The 19,161-nt window shown below is 38.1% G+C and overlaps 1 protein-coding gene across 1 annotated transcript in view; it reads right to left on the minus strand.

Moving 5' to 3' along the window:
• The window catches only part of LOC135080809 (uncharacterized), a 158,094-nt gene that overhangs the window by 95,838 nt on the left and 43,095 nt on the right, over positions 1–19,161 (minus strand). The window contains exon 3 of the mRNA XM_063975531.1: positions 2,158–2,299. Coding sequence (XP_063831601.1) covers positions 2,158–2,299 — 142 coding nt within the window. The remainder of the gene's footprint in view (positions 1–2,157; positions 2,300–19,161) is intronic.

Genomic DNA, 19,161 nt, shown 5'->3' on the forward strand with positions numbered 1-19,161 from the left:
GTAAGTTCAAGACGATAAAGTCCAAATTCCTTTGACTTATCACGCTGGCTATCTATACAAACTATACGCCAAGTCCCTGTCCGTTGTCAATAGACGCTTGTCCTTAATGTCCGATATACACATCTAGCTGAATCACATAAATTTGTCAAATGATTAATGTCTCGGTCTCCGAGAGGCTTATCTGCCGCCGCAGGGTAATGCCGAAGGGAAACAAAAGCAGCCAGTCCATATTGAACGAACTATGTTTAACTATTAAAATATGTTTTCATTACAACCAAAAAACACTTGCTCCTGAATAAAGATTCACTCAAAGATTTCCACAATGGACCTGTGCTCGCGTCTAGGTGCTTCCTTTTGCATTGGACGTCATGGTCAGTGAGGCCTTTGTCAAGCAGTGGGCAGATTTCTTTCATTTTACATTAGGCAAAACCTAGAATTTGGATGAATAGAACCTAAATGATAAACAGAATTGTAAGCGCCACCTCCACGGCGGCGTAGCGTGCTAGAACCCTTGGTGTTCACCTGCGTACAATATCGTATAGGCAACGCTGCCCCTCGTCGACCAGAGTTATATTGTTTTGTATGTAAGTTGAAAGCAGGCGTACACCAAGCGTACAATGCCGCGTACATGTCTAGTACTTATGCTACATGTTTTCGAACAAAAGTCCCTAAATAAAAACAGATTAAAAAAGTACTTATCCTACGCCGCCGTGGACAGTGCGCTCTGTAATCACGGTCTGAACCAAATGATTTAAAGTTTAAGAAAGTTTGATAACTTAACCGTACCGGTTTGTAAGAAAGCAACTGGCTGTTTTCTCTCGGCTGTACTACTATAACTGACCACCCTAATTAACTGCAGATACCAAACTTATTAATATCTGGCTCTATACACCGTCTGTAATGGACCTCGTTAATAGAATGGGGTATAATTCCCATAATGATGGTTATTTATGTGAAATATGTCCAAACAATGTTTTTGCAGATTTACAAATGTACACTTGCACACTCGATGTAAACAATCCAAAAACAAAAAAAAAAGATGTTTGTCTAAAACATTATGTGACATTTTGACAAAAATTTTATCAAGTTAAGTTGTTGTTTGCTTAACACTAGAGTACACGCGCGGACTACTATAGTAGACCAGGGTACGATTTTACGCTATAACTTTTTGAAAACTTGCGCCAGAGAGCTGGCATTCCAGGAAAGCCTCGTTTACTAAATTTGTCAGTAAGCCAGTAAAGCTTGGGTCGCTAGAGTCTGCGCACTTTTCCTAAATTAGCCGTCAAAACTGCGAGTTTACTCAAAAGCCCGAAATCACTCGACAAAAAAATTATGAAAGACTTGCAACAAATGGATTTACACCGTGTACCAGGCAGTAGAAAGCCATGAATACTATGACAGATAAAAAACTAATCATATTTTTTCAGTCAATTTTTTTTTGTTAACATTGGTCTCAGAGTGCAATTTTGGTCCAAAAAATTTACAACTTTTAAATCTGTTTATAATGTTTGATCCCAAATAGTTATTAAAGAAACTTTGATTATAAAATAACTATAATAACTTTTATCATTTACATAATAATTATATTCATAAATTGCTTACAAACTGATTTACAGTGATTTTAAATTGGCTTACCAGAGTAGGCCGCGCGTGTATTCGTGTAAAAAAAGGGGCGCGTGTACTGCAGTGTTAATCTGGTATAGCTTGTTCACAAATGTAACCTAAAGCTAACCAGTGATGGTTGAAAAGCTTCTAAGGATAACTAGGTATTTTGGATCCCGAAATATATTTAGTGATAACAATCACATCCTTTAGTGAATAGATCGGCTGACTCAAGACATGGAGATAGACGCATGTTTTTACGTGGACTTTATTAGAAAAATGTAGGTAGGCCAGAACCGACAATCTGGTGATAATCACGTTTCCACGACCGCTTCTACACAACATCGGTCGATGTGGAAATCCTTGGGGAAGGTCTTTGTTCAACAGTGAACGTCATCCGGCTGAATTAAATAGTGGTAATATAGTCTGGTTATAGTAAGGAAGGCGCTGGCTGCAGGCCGTTACCAGCCGGTTATTATTGAAATCCTTGAGGGAGGCCTATGTTCCTTGTTCAACTGTGGAAATTCTTAAGCTGAAATGATGATGATGATGTACCTGTATATGGGTTTCCCTCCGGTGGCCTTCCCGGCGCGGAACCAGAGCACCATGTAAACACGGTCCTCGTTCGTGTCGGGCGTGACGTCACACGGCAGCGACGCCGTGCGCCCAAGCACCGCGTCAACGTCCACTGTCGACACTGGAACAAGAAAAAGTAATTTTTTATTGAGGTTCCGTAGTACCTGGGTACCAAATGGAGAGTCCTACGATGCTTCTGCTGGCCTGATAACTGTCTGTCTACCTACCTGACTGTCAATCTCTTTCTTTTTTTTTTCAATTTTATGAAATGGCACTTGATGATAATGTCACCTGTAATACTCGTATACGAATGAGTATGTTGCACAGAAGGGGGTCTTTGGAGAATTGGAGGTCAATTGTCGTGTTAGCAAACTGAAATTGTATTAGAAACGTTGCTAAGGTTAAGAAGTATACCTACTCGTATCTATTATCTTTTATTTAATTCATGTAGACACTGCTTGACTTGGGGGTTTGTAAATAATTTAAAATGTATGCAACAATTGGAAACAATTTACTATTTCTGCTAAATTGTATAGTTACGTTTGGCTTCCGCGAAACATCCTTCTGTGAAAGCCTGCTCTTCGTTGTAAATCTAATATCAATCTATCTGATACTACGAGTATTCTCAGACTAACAGAGTTGGTACTAGATAAAATAAATAATTCCATTTGAAACAGAAAATACTACAAGCAAAATCTTTGATTTAAGTATAAACTAATTATTCGAATTAATTTCGTTTCGTATAAAATATTCTTTGCATTAGTAAACAAACTGGAGCCAGTTCTCATTAAAACCAGATTGCAATCTTAGCGCAGAGGGTAATTCTGGTTTAGCGAATTGTCGCTTCGCGCTTTGCCCGGGCCGTATCCACTTTGTCCAGCTGACTTCACGAATCGTAGCTAATGAGTAGCGGCCAATGTAGCGTCAGCAAAATGGTAATGTACGAGTATCTCATCACAGTTTACGAATCAGAAATAGGATAGTGTTAATTCTATGAAACATAATGCTTCAACCACACCAAAAGGCCAATAACAGGTCGCGCGACCCATGGCAGTTCACGCGACCTGTCATTTCCCTATGCACGCGTTAAAGCTTATTGAAACTTTTTAAACAGCTACATTTCAATTGACGCCGAGAGCCGCCAGTTTGCCTGTGACCACGCGTTTCAAGCGTGAGTACATAATGTAACTCATATAAAAATCACACAAATAGCGAAAAAAAATTGGCGATGGCGATTGTCACAAAACTGTTACTATCAAAAAATTTTAGTCAAGTTCACAAAGATCTATCAAAATTGCCATGAAAATGTTACTACGACGTACACATAAAATCTATTTAAAATAGTGTTTTGCTATGAGAGTAAGGGGTATAAAGTTTAATTTCCTGAAAGGAAAGTGATGAAGGTTTCAAGTATAGGGGGAGACGCATAAAATGACAGAAGTACTCCATAACATGGGGGCTCTTTAACTCAGTGCAAAGTTAATAATTACAGTCTAGACAGACTAGAGTGTCACTATTTAGTAACTAATTAAATGAATTATTGCCCTAATGCTAACTTATCATACCACCTCACCGATTTAAATGAGATTTGGGAAAGATTTAGTTTTACTTGTTATTGATTTAGTGTCCCTTTTATAAGTGTATAAGGTGCACGCAATAATCCTTTTTGTGAAACCAAAATTCACACAGGCGAAGTCAAGAGCAAAAGCTAGTAAATTGTATTACAGCAAGCACAGTCGTCTGAATAATTCTCATTAATCCAGATTGCAATCTTTGTGTAGAAAGCTAATTCTGGTTCAGCAGATTGTAGTGTCACGCCTTCCACGGGCTGAGTCCGCTTTGCCGGGCAGAGTCGACTTTACTCATCAAAGTCAGAAGTTAATTATAGTGGCGGGTAATACACACAATACAATAGAGCTGATGAGAATGTGGTATTATGGGTCAATGTTGATAGCGTATCGGAAAGTTACTTAAATATACATTATATCGATTGTAGGGATAATTATTAATTAATCGATGAGTCCCTCAATAAACATAATTATTTGGACGATTTTGTGAGATGCCAGCAACTTCTGACATTTATACTTGTACAAATAATCGTTGAAAATCCTATATAAATAATCTATTACTTATGTTCTTTGTAAGACTAATTGCATCTAAGCTCAAAGATACATAAAATAAAAGCTATTAGACTTTGTCCTTTGAAATAAAATATTCACTCAGATGAAATATTCTGCAATAAGGCAATAAGCTTCATGCTTAATCTAAAATCTAATATTAGTAACATTAATGTTGTTTGCTTGCTATAATTATTATCAATACGTAATGTATTTAACATGGATATCTAATGATTTACTGCGGAGATTAGATTATTCCCACGGCTATCTATTACACAATCCTAATTTGTGCTTACATCAATAATACGAAATGGTAAATTATTATGGAGTACGTCAAAGTTTTGGTAAATATCTTGTCTGATAAATTAAATGAAGACGAATAGTTCAAGTTCATAAATAAGAAACGGGTTACAGTTTTTGAAATCTGAAAATATGTATTGTTCACGTTTAACCTTTGGACATTAAAGTTCATAAACTTTAGCACTTTATGGTAGGTTACCAATTATTTTTTGCGTTGACGTGTTGGAAATGATGGTGTATTCCATGTCTTTAAACTAACTAAAAAGACATATAAACGAAGTCTTAGAAATGTCTAGAAATATTATTGGCAAATGTAACCCATGAAGAACGTAGCGTATTGAAAGTGCTCTAAGAATAGGACGTCAAATGCAAAAAAAAAACCAAGCAGAGACAAAATCCGTTCCTAAACAACGATAAAATAACAAATGCTCAAACAAAGCTACTAACAGTCTAAAGTAACTCTACTAGAATCAATGAAAGCCGTTTTCATGCCAATAACACGTTATTAAATGTATAAAACATCAAAATTGCTAACTCCTTGGCAGCACTGTCTCGACTTGCATCGAAGACCATTTAAAATGGAATATGCCCAATATGGAATGGAATATGGTAGACTCACATTCGCTTAGTTTTCCGAACAATGCCCCAATATTACTGGGATGAGTGTATTATATGAAATATAAAGAGCGTTTATGAAGAGAAGGAATAGCGGTATACAGGTTGTCATTAACACTTATATGAGAGAGAATTGTCTTCTATAGAGCATGTTTTAGGCAAAAGCTTGGATGCTTTAGGATGTTAGTAGGTACGTAATGTATAGGTACTATCAACACGTGAATACCTATTTTCTTACGTTAAAGGATTCCGTACCAGAAGGGTTTTTACGACCCCCACTAAGCTGTTTGTTTGTCAGATTTTGATAAATTATAATTTCTAGTAACATTACTAATCAATCTGTCAGTTATAGGTCGTATTGGAAGAGTTGAGTCGATCAACACAGGCAAAGATTATCGCAAGATGCGTATTCTGACTGATTTGTGTGGTCTCACTTCAAAATAATATTACATCAGTGTCAATATGTGTATCCCTCCCTCAACTTTCGTAGTGCGACAATAAAATAACGTAGGTACTTTTGTTTTGATCTCTCACATCACTCACTCTTAGCTCATCGTTAGAGAACTCACAGACTCGCGGACTATTTTTTCTGGAATTTATCTCGCGTTTTAAATTCGCGCCCCTAATGGCATGATTATTGTTTACGTCTGAAACTCATCTCCCTATCATGAATATAAATAGGTATAATTTTAAAACAGTCCGTCTCAGCCGCGGTAATCCTCTTTCTTCGCGCGAGTGTCACCACGTTGCCCGAAGTAATGCGCACCATCACTCATACTTAGGAAGAATTTTCAATTTACTCGTCCCGTAATAGAGACGGATTACGTTGGCCCATTGCGCATGTGTAGTTTTATTATGCGCTTGAAGTAATGCTTATTTATTAACAGCCGCCACTTTAACGTTTAAGTATGAGGGGCTCTTTCTCCTCTGTTCGATTCCGAGGTAAGACATAATGGAAAAGTCGTAAAAACAAGCTCTACTGTGGTTTCGTTTAGAATGTGGAGTAAATATTTTTATGTTTAAGGCAGGTGACAAACTAGGGTCGGTACATTACATAGTCATGATGACAAATAGGATTTTGTGTGCTTTACCTTTCATTCTCTTCTACGTATGGTCATTAAAATTTCTTAGCGTTTAGAGTCGCTTCTCAAACTAAATTATAAACAACGTGGGTTCGATTCCCGCCTAAGGCAGTTCGATTTTTTACCTAAGATTCAATATCTATGTACATAGACACACACCTATGGGTCTTGGCAATGGGAAATAGGTTACTTTATGACGCAAAACTAAATTAAGTAGGTAAGTACCTACCTATAGGTACTTGACGACTGAGTGATGCTCTATTAAATATTTTATCTAAAAAAATAGTCAAATCATTTCTCCCAGCCCTGCGGAAATGCATTGTAATCCTACATTTAAAATCGCATTATGATGGTAACCTACCTACATTTTGGCGTCTAGATCGGATCGAACCTCCATTGTCTACAGGCAACTGCAACGAACTGCGACGGCTTCAAGCCGATTTAGAAGCAATGTTATATTATTTGAGATTGGGTTATATACAAATAAGAAATTTCAAGTCTGCCCAGTAAAAAAGGAGCTAACAGCTAGCTAAATTTGGCCTGTAGCTTCGCTACATTTGTTTTGGTTTGTCACATATTTTTTACACCTACGATAAAATCACGGTCTCGTTAGTTGCTATCTGAAACACGCTTTAATTCATTAAATTAATTACTTGAAAATATTTTCAGTTACTTCTAGAATCTCTATAGGTAGGTACTTATTTGATTTCATAATGTTGACAGTTGACAGTGCAATAAAGTAATCTTTTCTGTTAGACAAATATTTTTAACGCTTTACATAAATAGCTTCTTACCTAACCACTAATGCACTCAATTTGTAACACAACAACAGAAATTCTGTTATTGTATCGCTCGGTAACAGTAATTTGATTTTCATTATTCTATCCAGTAACGTTACACCAGACGTTCGTGCAATCGCCGCTTTATGAAGATACATCCTGCGGGAATCGCGTGAAAGCCCCAATGAAAATAAAGGGGAACAAAAATCCACCTATCGTAGGGTGACTACTCTATTCCTCAGGGAAAGAATGTTTAGACTTATAAAAACAAAAGAGAGTTCAATTCAATAGCAACCAGTTTGGGTTGTTCTAGAACATTTGAATGGCCTAACAAGTGACAGACAACTGTTAAAAATGTCGTCTTTATAACACACTAGCGGCCGCCCGCGACTTCGTACGCGTGGACCCCGTTTTACCTCCTTAAGGGTGGAGTTTCGTAAAATCCGTTGTTACTGAATACCTAGGTTCTAAAAAGAACCCCCATGCAAAATTTGAGACTCCTAACACTAAGTGAAAGGTTACTGACTGATTGACTGACTGACTCACTCACTCATTACGAAATCTCAGAAACTACAAGACTTGTAAAGTACAAGACTTGTAAACTACAAGACTTGTAGTTTCTGAGATTTCGTAATGAGTGAGTGAGTCAGTCAGTCAATCAGTCAGTAACCTTTCACTTAGTGTTAGGAGTCTCAAATTTTGCATGGGGGTTCTACAAGACTTGTAAACTACAAGACTTGTAGTTTCTGAGATTTCGTAATGAGTGAGTGAGTCAGTCAGTCAATCAGTCAGTAACCTTTCACTTTTATAAATATAGACTATAGTACTTTTAGGCCTCGTCTCGCTACAAAGACACACAATCTTCCAAATCTCTAAAGTGCTAATAAATTATGACCAAACGAAACTTCACCTAACCTTAATTTACCTTAGGCATATTGTATTATTTAATAAAGTAATTTTATTAGAGTAAATGGTGGTTAAGAAGGTTGTATCACGTTTTAACCTACATAGTTAGAAATAACAAAAGCTAGCCTAATTTCACAAACTTTAAAGCCCTGTTTAAAATGTATTTTGTTCAGTGAAAAAGTTTCGGCGAATTCCGCTAAAGCCATAATGCGTGGTGACTTAGCATAGCATGCTTATAGCTCAAATGGAACAGAAATGTGTATTTTATTAGGTTTAAAATTCAACTTACATGACTACCGTTTATGGATCAGATTTAGTTGATTATATTACCGAAACTTTTGCTATCAAAATATGCTCGACCTGCTTGAGATACGTAGATTTTTAGATAAGTTTAATTTTTGTTTATTTAGGGGAGAGTTCGGTATATTGTACCGCCGGGTAAATTGTACCACCCTCATATTTCGTAAAGTATTTATTGAATGTCTGTAATTTCAACACTCAGCGATACACAACTAAAATCAATTAATATCGGCCATGTGGTTTTTGCCGTGACAACAAATACGTGTGTTTTATTTTGAAAGGTATTTTTTCATTGTTTTCAAGTAACTTTTGACAATACATGTTTAGTTTGTAATTTTGTTAAATTTAATCACAGGGTGTTTCTAATATATTATTTAAAAGCGTAAATTAGTGTGGATTACAATTATTTGAAACATTTTTCGGTATTTATAAGCTATATTTTTTACCGATTTTTTAAAAGCACTATCACCTAGTCGGCTAAATTGTACCACATCAAGTTGTATGGAACTTTACCAAAGAATTTTGATTTTTTTTTTAGTAAATCATATTTTGAAGTTATAATAGCGTAGTTATGTTTGACTAACAATAAATGAAAGCAAAAGACTGGCAAAGTAGATAAGGTACAAGAGTGCGTTACGATAATTGGAATTACAAAACTTGTACTCAAAATCGTGATAACGTGTAAAACAATATCGATTGTCTATGTTATTAACTACTGTTCCTTTTCGTTTCCTAATTTGTTAAGAATGTATCGTATAATATTTTGCCATAGTTTTTTTATAGGCTTGAAATTTATTGAAATCCAATTTAGTAACCCTGTGGTACAAATTATCGAACCGGTTGGCTAAATTGGACCGAAGCTCTGAACTCGTACTTTGTTGATTTGTGCTAAATATACAACAATCATGTTAATTAATACTTGTGAAATAGTAAGTTGAATAATGTATCTTTTATTATATACCATGGACATTAGCAAAAACAAAAGAAAACTATGTGTAAAATGGGATTGAAAAAAACTGGTCCAAATTAGCGGACTCTCCCTTATTTAGCTCATAATTTAAAAAAGGCAGCAAAGTCAGGGCCGACTATTAGTAAACTTTACAACGGCAGTGGCCAACCAGTATTTAATTGTACATACTTTTTATGTGGTTTATAGTTTTTGTATGGTCTAACTAAGGCAACATTTATTATGACGTCATTTGGTCGCAAACTCGAATCGACTAAAATAACTGTCATTGATTCCAAAGCCACTGGGTAAATACTAATTTACAGTAAATTGAACACCAACACGCTTTTCAGGGTTATAATAAAGGGTTTTGTTAAATAAATCTTGCAATTACTAGATAATGTTATCAACACCCAATTTAAACTCTCCCAACTTACAAGATATTACCTATCAAAGACTATACAACTTTCTTATCTTAGTTTTCAAGTAGTTCAAAGTCAAAGTTCCAACTCCGACATGAGTTGGTTGTTTTATCTTCGCTGTGCTATTACGTCTAGTCGCGTTAAGATAAGCGTGGAGAAATGAAATTCCAAATCGGCCCCGCCCTTTTGGTTGTCACCGCTCCAGCCCTGGAATAATTCCATGGAACGATTCCACAATAAAGCTGTGACAGAGCTCGCCATGACATGTCACGTATAATGTATCAGATATATTAAATTAGATATATTAAATAGCCGCACCACTCGTGTACCACAGATATTTTTATGTAAGACAACGCAGTGACTCCGCTCCGTCATCGCAACGAATCGTGTGCGTTGGCTCTTATAAAAGTTCCCTCAACACTTGCAGGTGTCGTGTCTGAGAACACTAAAAATGCCCTCTCATAACGAGCGATGCCGAATGTGAACGTAAGTGGCGGCCGACGCACGCGAATAGGGGACTGGAGATTTGAATCTTCGATCCGAATATTCGATTCACTAGTGAATATTTTTAGAGATATTATAAAAACTTAGGGAATATGATGTCTTGAAATGAACAAAATGAATAATTTTATTGATATTAAATATTTTAAAATAGCCTTAAAAGCTAAAAAGCAAACTTAAATATTTATAGGACATCAATTATTGTTAATTCAGTAAGTATATCTTATCTTAAAAGCTTAAAAAGTATAATAGTCAAATCGGTAATACTGGTAATTGGTGTGAATTTAAACTTCATACTTATTTTCGTAGATACCCAATGAAATTACGAGTAATTACTTTAATTACCTTTGTCATCCATGTATAATTTAATGTGACTCCATAACCATTTGCGTTCGAATGAACAGTTAAAACTTTAAACTTTTACATAAAACAGTTATCGTATTTTATTAAAGATACAATCTAATAAGCGCTCATATTTTTCAAGGGAAAGGCACTTTTAACTCGAAAGAGTTCAATATTAGAACACGAACAAAAAGTTGGGCAGTATTTCATTGCAACCGCGCCAATAAATCTCTCTGAATCCATCTGGTCCTGCCTTTACAGATACTTAAAAGCATCTTTTAATGTCTTTGATTTATAAATTATCCTTTCAAAGCTGAACGTTTAATTGTCGGCCGTTTGGTGTAGTGGTTCGAAACGGACTATTCCGGAGGTAGCGGGTTCGATTCCCGCACAGTACAAACATTTGTGTGCATGAACATATTTGTTTGTATTGGACTGGGCGTTTTCTATGTATAATATAATAAATAATAATAATAATAAATAGTTTATTTCCAAACCATAACACTAATACAGCTTAGAATCTTAATCACGTTAATTAACAACTTCGTGTTTAAGCAAATTTGTTGTTCCCCTGACCTTCAAAATAGGAAAAACCTGAGCTTTGAAGGGTCAGTGGTTCGGCTCGCGATATGGGTATGAGAATTCTTACAATTTTCTAAGTTTAAACATTACTGTGAAAAGATATGTGAATTTAACAAAAGAAATATAAAGTAGATAATAAGACGACAGAGAACTGTGAGTGTTGCTTGTTGTATAAGCGTGTGTGTGTGTGTGTGTGTGTGTGTGTAAGTGTATGTGTAGGTATGTGTAAGTGTAATGTATATAAGTGTAATTGTAATGTATATAAGTGTAAGTGTATGTGTGTGTTGTTGTCTAGGACAACAAATCCTCAGTGTCAGTGTAGCCAAGATTTTGCAGGTACAATCTTAACTTCTTTTTAAGCTCAAACTTGTTTAATTTATGTATTTGTAATATTTTGTCTAGTTTATTATACAATTTTGTGCTCAAGTTATGCAGCTGTTTATCAGCGAAAACAGTATTAGTGGTGGTTGCAGGACAAGGTGGTTTGGGACGACGTCTAGACTCTGATGGACAGTTTATTGGTATAGTCGGGTGTAGCCACAGGGTGGTCCGAAGGATATGTAATTGTCTAACCGTGAGTAGATTACATTCCTCATACAGTTGTGCGGTTGGATATCTCCAGGGCCTTCTATACATAACCTTAAGTACTGCTCTTTGTGCACGTTCGATTTTAATGAAGGTTGTCTTGGAGGTGCCACCCCACACTGGGATGCAGTAGGAAAGGATTGACTCACAAAGCGCTGAGTAGACTGTTGACAGGATATCTCTATCTGCGGAATTGCGCAAAGTCTTGAAGATGAAGATCATCTTACGCAATCGACATGCTACGGATTCCACCTGACTATGCCAGTTTAAGCAGTGATCTACCTGTATACCCAGGTATTTCATTATGGTTGTATTTTGTAACTGGGGGCAGTCGCAGTTTAGGGACCCACTGGAGCATTTATGGGCACGTATCTGAAGGCCTTCATGCGGAGGTTGTGTAGAAGACCGAATTGAAAAAGTTAAAACTTTAGTTTTGTCTGCGTTCAGCGTAAGAAGGTTAAGCCTTAGCCAATTCATGATAATTTTAAAATTATTTTCAGCCAAAGCGAAAGCCTCAGCCCAATCATTTCCTGAGACAGCCAGAACCGTGTCGTCTGCATAGGCTATTATTCGAGAGTGGGGTAACTGTAGGTCACAGAGCTGGTTAACGTATATTAAGAATAACGTGGGACCCAGTATACTCCCTTGAGGAACTCCGAAGTCAAGAGTCTCTTGGTGGCTGACAAATTCTCCTATCCTTGTACATTGCGTCCTTCCCGATAGATAATCGGAAAAAACGCTTAACGCACACCCTCTTACACCCAGTGCATCCAACTTCTTCAAGAGTAAGGGGACAGAGACAGTGTCAAAAGCCTTGGAGAGATCCAGGAAAATGCCTAGACATTTTCTATTACCGTCAACCTCACTGACTACGTATTCTACAAGTGAGGCCACAGCGTCCTCGGTAGACCTTCCTCTCCTGAAACCGAATTGATTATTTGAGATTAGGTTATTTGCTTCGAGGAAGGAAACCAGACGGCGATTCAGAAAACGTTCAAAAATCTTGGACAAGGTAGGCAACACCGAGATTGGACGGTAATTATTAACACTGGCTCTGTCCCCACTCTTATATATGGGGTGGACAACTGCCTTTTTCAAGGCAACTGGAAACCTCCCAGTTTTCACTGCTAGGTTACATAAGTGGGTAATGACGGGTATAAGAACTGGACAGGACTTGAAGATTCTGGCTGACAATCCGTCCCATCCCACAAATAAGTATGTATTTACAAAAAAAAAGTATTTAAGTATGTTTATATCCGTTGTCTAGTACCCATAGTACAAGCTTTGCTTAGTTTGGGACTAGAAGCGCAGTGTAAAATGTCCAAGGATATTTATTTATTATATATTAAGTAGTAAAATTCAGGTCTACTTATGGGCTTAAAAAGTTATAACACGAGTTGTAGGTAGGTAGTTTTAGGTACTGTAGGTTTAATAATCAAATGTTTTAATGTTTGTGTAGCTTAAGTAAAGTCTGAGACTGCCACTGTGGTTCAAGGCTACCAACTGAAGAATAGACCAAACAAATGACGAGATCTAATAAACCCGTGGATGGAATATAGGTACTAATATTGCAAAAAAGATAACACAACTCTACATAAATCATTGGCGTTTTATATCCTGCATTAAGTACTACCTGGAATTAACTAATGTGTTGAGCTTTAACTGCTCTTTGCTTCTTTAATACACAAAACGGCAATACAAGTATTACTTACTCATACTCAAACCGGTTTTAAAAGTTCGTTCTTTTATTTTCAGCCAAATGATGTCTGCTCTGGACATAAACCTCCACAACGAACAGCCAGACCTCAGCTGCTCGCTAGGTGCTTCCCGCGACCATCACTAGATCGTCGGTCCACCTAGTGCCAAGCCTTCCCACATTACGACCGCAACCTTTAAGCGATATAGCAGCCTGTACTTGAAGTAAAATACTTACAAACTAAGTTAAGATCCCGCAAGATCTACTTTTTCAAATCTCTCCCTTATCGATTACCAAACGCCAGCAGGGCCGCAAGGAGCCTAGTTTTGAATACAAAAAGGTCCCACAGTTTGTTTGTGAGTCACGTCAATTGTAGGTAGCACGAGATGCGACAAACCCTTGTATACCTTACCTTTTTGCCCGCGGTCAGCCCAGAGTATCGAGTGACTATGTATTGTCATCTTGTGTGGTTGTAATAAGAATCATTTTAAAACGAAAATGTTTAATGATAGATGTGCTATTGTACATAGATAAGTAGGACTAACCCAAGTGGGTTTTGTCTACTGGGATTGTTTAGGCATACCTATTATGCTGATACAAAGGCACCGTTCAAAAAACCTCCTAAAATAATGTAAAGAGAATCCTTGATAGACACAAATCCATGTGGGCTACGCCGCATGCAGAAGCTTATCGTTAAAGGATTAAATACTAGGCATTACCTAATTACTAAACCTCTAAACCGTTAAAAATCAATTTAGGGTACAAAAATATCCCTTACAGCAAGTTTAAAACTATAGTTCAACCACTAAAACTAATCCAGTAGCTAATACTCTTAATGAAACCAATACACAATCCAGCTTTATTTATCTTCGAATGTTTCGAACTGGCTTTTTCCTTCAGCAAAAAGTCGACTAAAGCCACGTCACAAAGCTTCAAAGGAACGATGGCCCGGCAAATTATTTTTATCGGTCACAACTTTTTCACTTGCGAGTTTTTAAGGACACTAAAAGACGCTAAACTCGAGGCTAAGAAAAGCTCTTGCTTCTCGTTCTCTCAATATATCATATTTTTTCTCGGAGTCTGAAGATATACGAGTATGAGCAGTGGTTTCGCGCGTGACAGGCTTCCGGGGGTAATATTAATAAAATTATTGTGGAGACACGTCGCAGGCCGCGCCTGACCTACTCGTCTCGAGCTATAGGTTATTATGTAGAGTCGAGGGTAGAGTTTGGGGAGTAAGTCGATTTTGTTGCGCAGTTTAATGGGCAGGAATTAGGACTTGACGTGATGTTTGAGTAATTACGAGATGTGAACAAGCTGTGAGTTTAGGGGCCCTTTTATGATGTGTAAAAGTTGTTGTCAGCTATTTTAGACTGATGTAATTTTAATTTTATAAGGTACTAGCGGCCGTCCGCGACTTCGTACTAGAGGTGGGCGCCGATATAAAATTGGCCGGCGGCGGCGCGCCGACTTTTTGACCTCGGCGGCGGCGGCGTCGGCGGCGTGACCTTGTTTGACCTTTGTTCATTAGGTTTTTTTTTTAAATCCGGTTTTTTTAGTATCTGTCGTCAAGACTAATCAGGTGATTTGCAGTTGGTTTGGGTTTGAGCCACTAGAGCAATGGTTTACCCTAGTAAATTAGCTCTCTTGATCATAGATAGGTACTTTGATATTTGGATAGCGGGTTTGGCTGAGATCAGGTTCTCGTGTACTTCCTAAAGGCGAGCGTAACAATGTGCCGATAAAAGTACCTTTAACATGTATTTTTTACCTCTTTGGAGGCACATAGTTAATGTTGGATTAGCTGACTGTCGGTGGAATATTATATTCAGTTCTGTTTTATTTATATTTATGGTCTTTCCATGTCATCCTACGGTTCAGGATTTTAATGCAAGTTGATTGCAGCAATGTGTCGAGGTCTAGATTGGCCGGAGGATAAGTTTCACGTCTTAAATGATAATATGGTGAGACTTCGGGGCTTAATTACATGCGCCACTTGGTCAGCCAAGCAGCTGACTTTGCAACAGTCTAGTCACTTTAAGATCACAGTTACATTTGAGGAATGCCGCAGCTGTCTGGTGTCTGGGCTACTTTACTAGTAGATATTATAGAGTATCGGACCAAGTACAGAGTCCTGGGTTACTCCAACTCTGCAGCTAAAAAGAGAAGATTTTATCACCGAGTTTGATTTAAAACTGTCTGTCACTGAGATAAGAATCCATCAGCAGATAGTAGAAGTGTGCTAGAAGGTACTTTTTAATTTCATAGAGTTATCCTTTATGATAAACCCAGCTGAAGCCGCAGCGAAAGCAGACGTACAGGATTCTTTCTTTTCCAAACATTGTACTGATTATGGTTAGTATGGTTTCTGCCAAAATTTATGGTCGGGTATACTATATTACATGGGTCATACTTAGGCAAGGGAATAAACGAACAAGAATGGTCCTTTTCCATAATTTTTTAAAATACAAATGTCAGATTAATTGAGCGATAAGAGAATTCGTTAGGCGACTTGTCAGCCTTATGGATCATTTCCAAAGTTAAGAGACTTGCGAGGTTCTTCTCACTCATTGTGGTCATAGTCAAGACCATGGACTTCATGGTGATCAGATCAAATGCAAGTGCTTTACGAGGGTCCATTTTGGCTATTTCTTTAGCTTAGCCATCTCTCTTAGCGTTAGTTCTTTCGTTTCAGCCGAAAGACGTCCTGCGCCGCTCGCATCCATGCACTTCTTGCGACCTTCCCCAAATTGTCGGTCCACCTAGTGGGAGGCCTGCCCACGCTACGTCTTCCGGCTCGTGGTCGCCACTCAAAAACTTTACTGCCCCAGCGGCCATCAGCTCTACGAGATATGTGCCCCTCCCACTGCCACTTGATTTTAGCGATTCTGTGGGCTATGTCAGTCACTTGGTCCTCCTACGTCTTTTGTCCTCAATTAGCGTAGTTGGAATCAATCTTCTACTTTGAACTTGAGGAGGGTAAGCGGAAACATGGCGGTCAACTCCTCAGATAGTCAAGTACAAAAATGTCCAGAAGTAGCATACGAAAAGATGCAAAATGAGCCCTCTTAAATCACAATGGGAAGGATATTAAGGTATAGGGTAGTAAGGGATTATCCGTGTCAATGGGTTTAAATAAACCGGCTTGTCATGTAGCAAAAGTCTGAGATTTTTCTTGTCAGTTCGCACTCGCCACTCATTTATTACCGGACCTAATAAGCGGAGAACACTTTGAGGGAGGTACTTTGTTGCCTTCCAGAGGTTGTGGTTCCCATTTGCATTCCGAGACATAATTGCCAATCTCTGTGTGACTGATTCGCTTAAATTATAGTCCAATAGTGTGGGTTATCTGCCAGACGAAGGCGGGGATTTTTTTCTTGACAGCAAGAGGGACCGGCGCCTCTCGCGATCAATTATTTATTAGACCAAGCAGTAACTTGAATAATGTACTTGATTAACTGTTAATATAGTTAGTATTAAGTTATTCATTAAATTTATTAGTATATCAACGGCATTAAGTTCGCCTTGTGTACCAATTTATATGGCATTAAAGAATAAATATTATAGTTAGTTCTTCTGTTATAATATGGTTTTTACTGATGGGTCAAAAATGGGCCCTAACGTAGGCTTTGGCGTGTATGGAGAGCAGCCGAAGCTTAGGCTATCTCAAAGCCTGGGTAAATTTGCCTCTATCTTTCAGGCAGAAGTCTACGCCATTATTGAATGTGCGGAAGCTAACCTGCGACAAAATTATGCCAACCACATAATTTACATTAACTCAGACAGTCAGGCCGCGCTGATGGCCTTAAACTCGCATGTTAATCACCTCAAAGTTGGTAGAAAACTGCATGAGTCGACTGAATACCCTAGTAAAACGTAACAGAGTACCTAACGCTGAGATGGGTTCCAGGTCACGCGGGAATCGTGAAACTGGCCAGAGCGGGAGCGGAGGGAACACAATATGGTCTAGAACCCTTTTGTGGCATTTCCAAAAGTCTCGCTCGAATGACCCTGGAGAACATCTATACAATATGTAACGGAAACACCGTCCGATCCATTAAGGTGTTAATAGGTATCGAGTTAAGATTCCATTTGTGTAATAATTTTCATAAAATATTATAAAAAAAATACCCCATGAAAAATAAATACAAAATTTACAAAAATAAAATAGCTTACATGGCAATCCGAACTGCAGTGTAGAGGGTACGCGGGAGGGGTAGAGATGCGTCGGCACGCGTAGCGACGTCATAAGGTCATGACCCCCAGCGTCTTAAAAAAAGCCGCGCGCCGACCAGAGTGTTAACGCTTTTTGAAAATTTCCCCGTTGTAGGGTAAATCATTGCTAAACTTATTGACTTTAAAAATCGATAAAAAAATTGTTTTTATTAATTACGTAATTTTGATACTTGTTTTGGTAATGTTGTTAAAGCTACTTTATGACCCTTTCGGATCGGACGGTGTTTTTGTTACATATTGTATAAACAAATCCTATAAAATTAAGGCATGGTCAGACACGCCAGGATTAACTCATTCCAAAGCTCTTATAAAAGCCTATGACCGAAAATGCTCTAAGCAGATCATAGGACTGAGTAGGATCAAAATGCGCATCTTAGTTCAAGCCTTCACTGGACACTGCAGCTTAAACAAGCACTTGTCCACTATGGGACTGTCCGAATCAAGAACGTGCAGGATGTGCCAAGAGGCAGATGAAACGCCACTACACATTCTCACGGACTGCGGACCTTTGATGCGCAAGCGGAGCTTACACCTGGGCAAACACATCCTAAGCCAACAAGATGTAAAACATATCGGCCCCCAAAAGATACTGCAATTCCTAATGGATGCAGGACTCGGAGGCGAACTGTAAGGAAAATAGCGGCGATCACAATAGATCGGTACCGGTCGCAGTTATACTAGGACTTTATTGAACTAGAATAGCCGTTCAACTCAATAAAAAAATAGTTCTTCTGCGTTTGAAACACAAATTAGTACAGTATAGGAGAGGAATAAATTGCCAATAGTTTGTACAGTATCAGTATCGGCGCGCCGACAGCTGGTCGTCGGCGGCGGCGGCGTGAAAAAATTCGCGGCGGCGGCGGCGCGCCGGCGTGGCGCCCACCTCTACTTCGTACGCGTGGATCCCGTTTTACCCCCTTAGGGGTCGAGTTTCGTAAAATCCTTTCTTAGCGGATGCCTACGTCATAACATCTACCTGCATGCCAAATTTCAGCCCGATCCGTCCAGTGGTTTGGGCTGTGCGTTGATAGATCACTATGTCAGTCAGTCAGTTAGTCAGTCAGTCAGTCAGTCACCTTTGATAGGTATTATTTACATGCGAGAAGTATTAATAAAAATAGCGTTTAGAAGAGCATGGAGTAATATATTTTTTTATAACAGCAACGGTGAACATTTGGCCAACATCTCACATGATGAAAAGTAATAATCAGACTGAAGTTAGAAGCGAACTTCACTCGAAAATCGAAATCCTCAACAAAAGATACATTGTAAAATTTTGCTTTTATTAAATTAAATTTTGCATTGTTAATTTGCTCTTAAATATTTTAACCTCCTTCCTTTTTAGATGAATTTAATAAAACGTAAAACGACTCCAAGGCCAACGAGCTTGATCAAACGAAACCATAGCTTGTAATTTGGGCAAATCTGGCGCATTCATTCGCCCTTATTTAAATCTTACAATGATTTATTACCTTTGAGGTTGTTTATCCGTACGTAATTAGCTTGAACGTTTACCCGCCTTTTGTCATATAAGAACGGAAGAAACTTCTCAACTGCAAATTACGATTCTTGAC

This window comes from Ostrinia nubilalis, chromosome 18 (assembly GCF_963855985.1).
Source record: "Ostrinia nubilalis chromosome 18, ilOstNubi1.1, whole genome shotgun sequence".
Taxonomy (NCBI): Eukaryota; Metazoa; Arthropoda; class Insecta; order Lepidoptera; family Crambidae; genus Ostrinia; species Ostrinia nubilalis.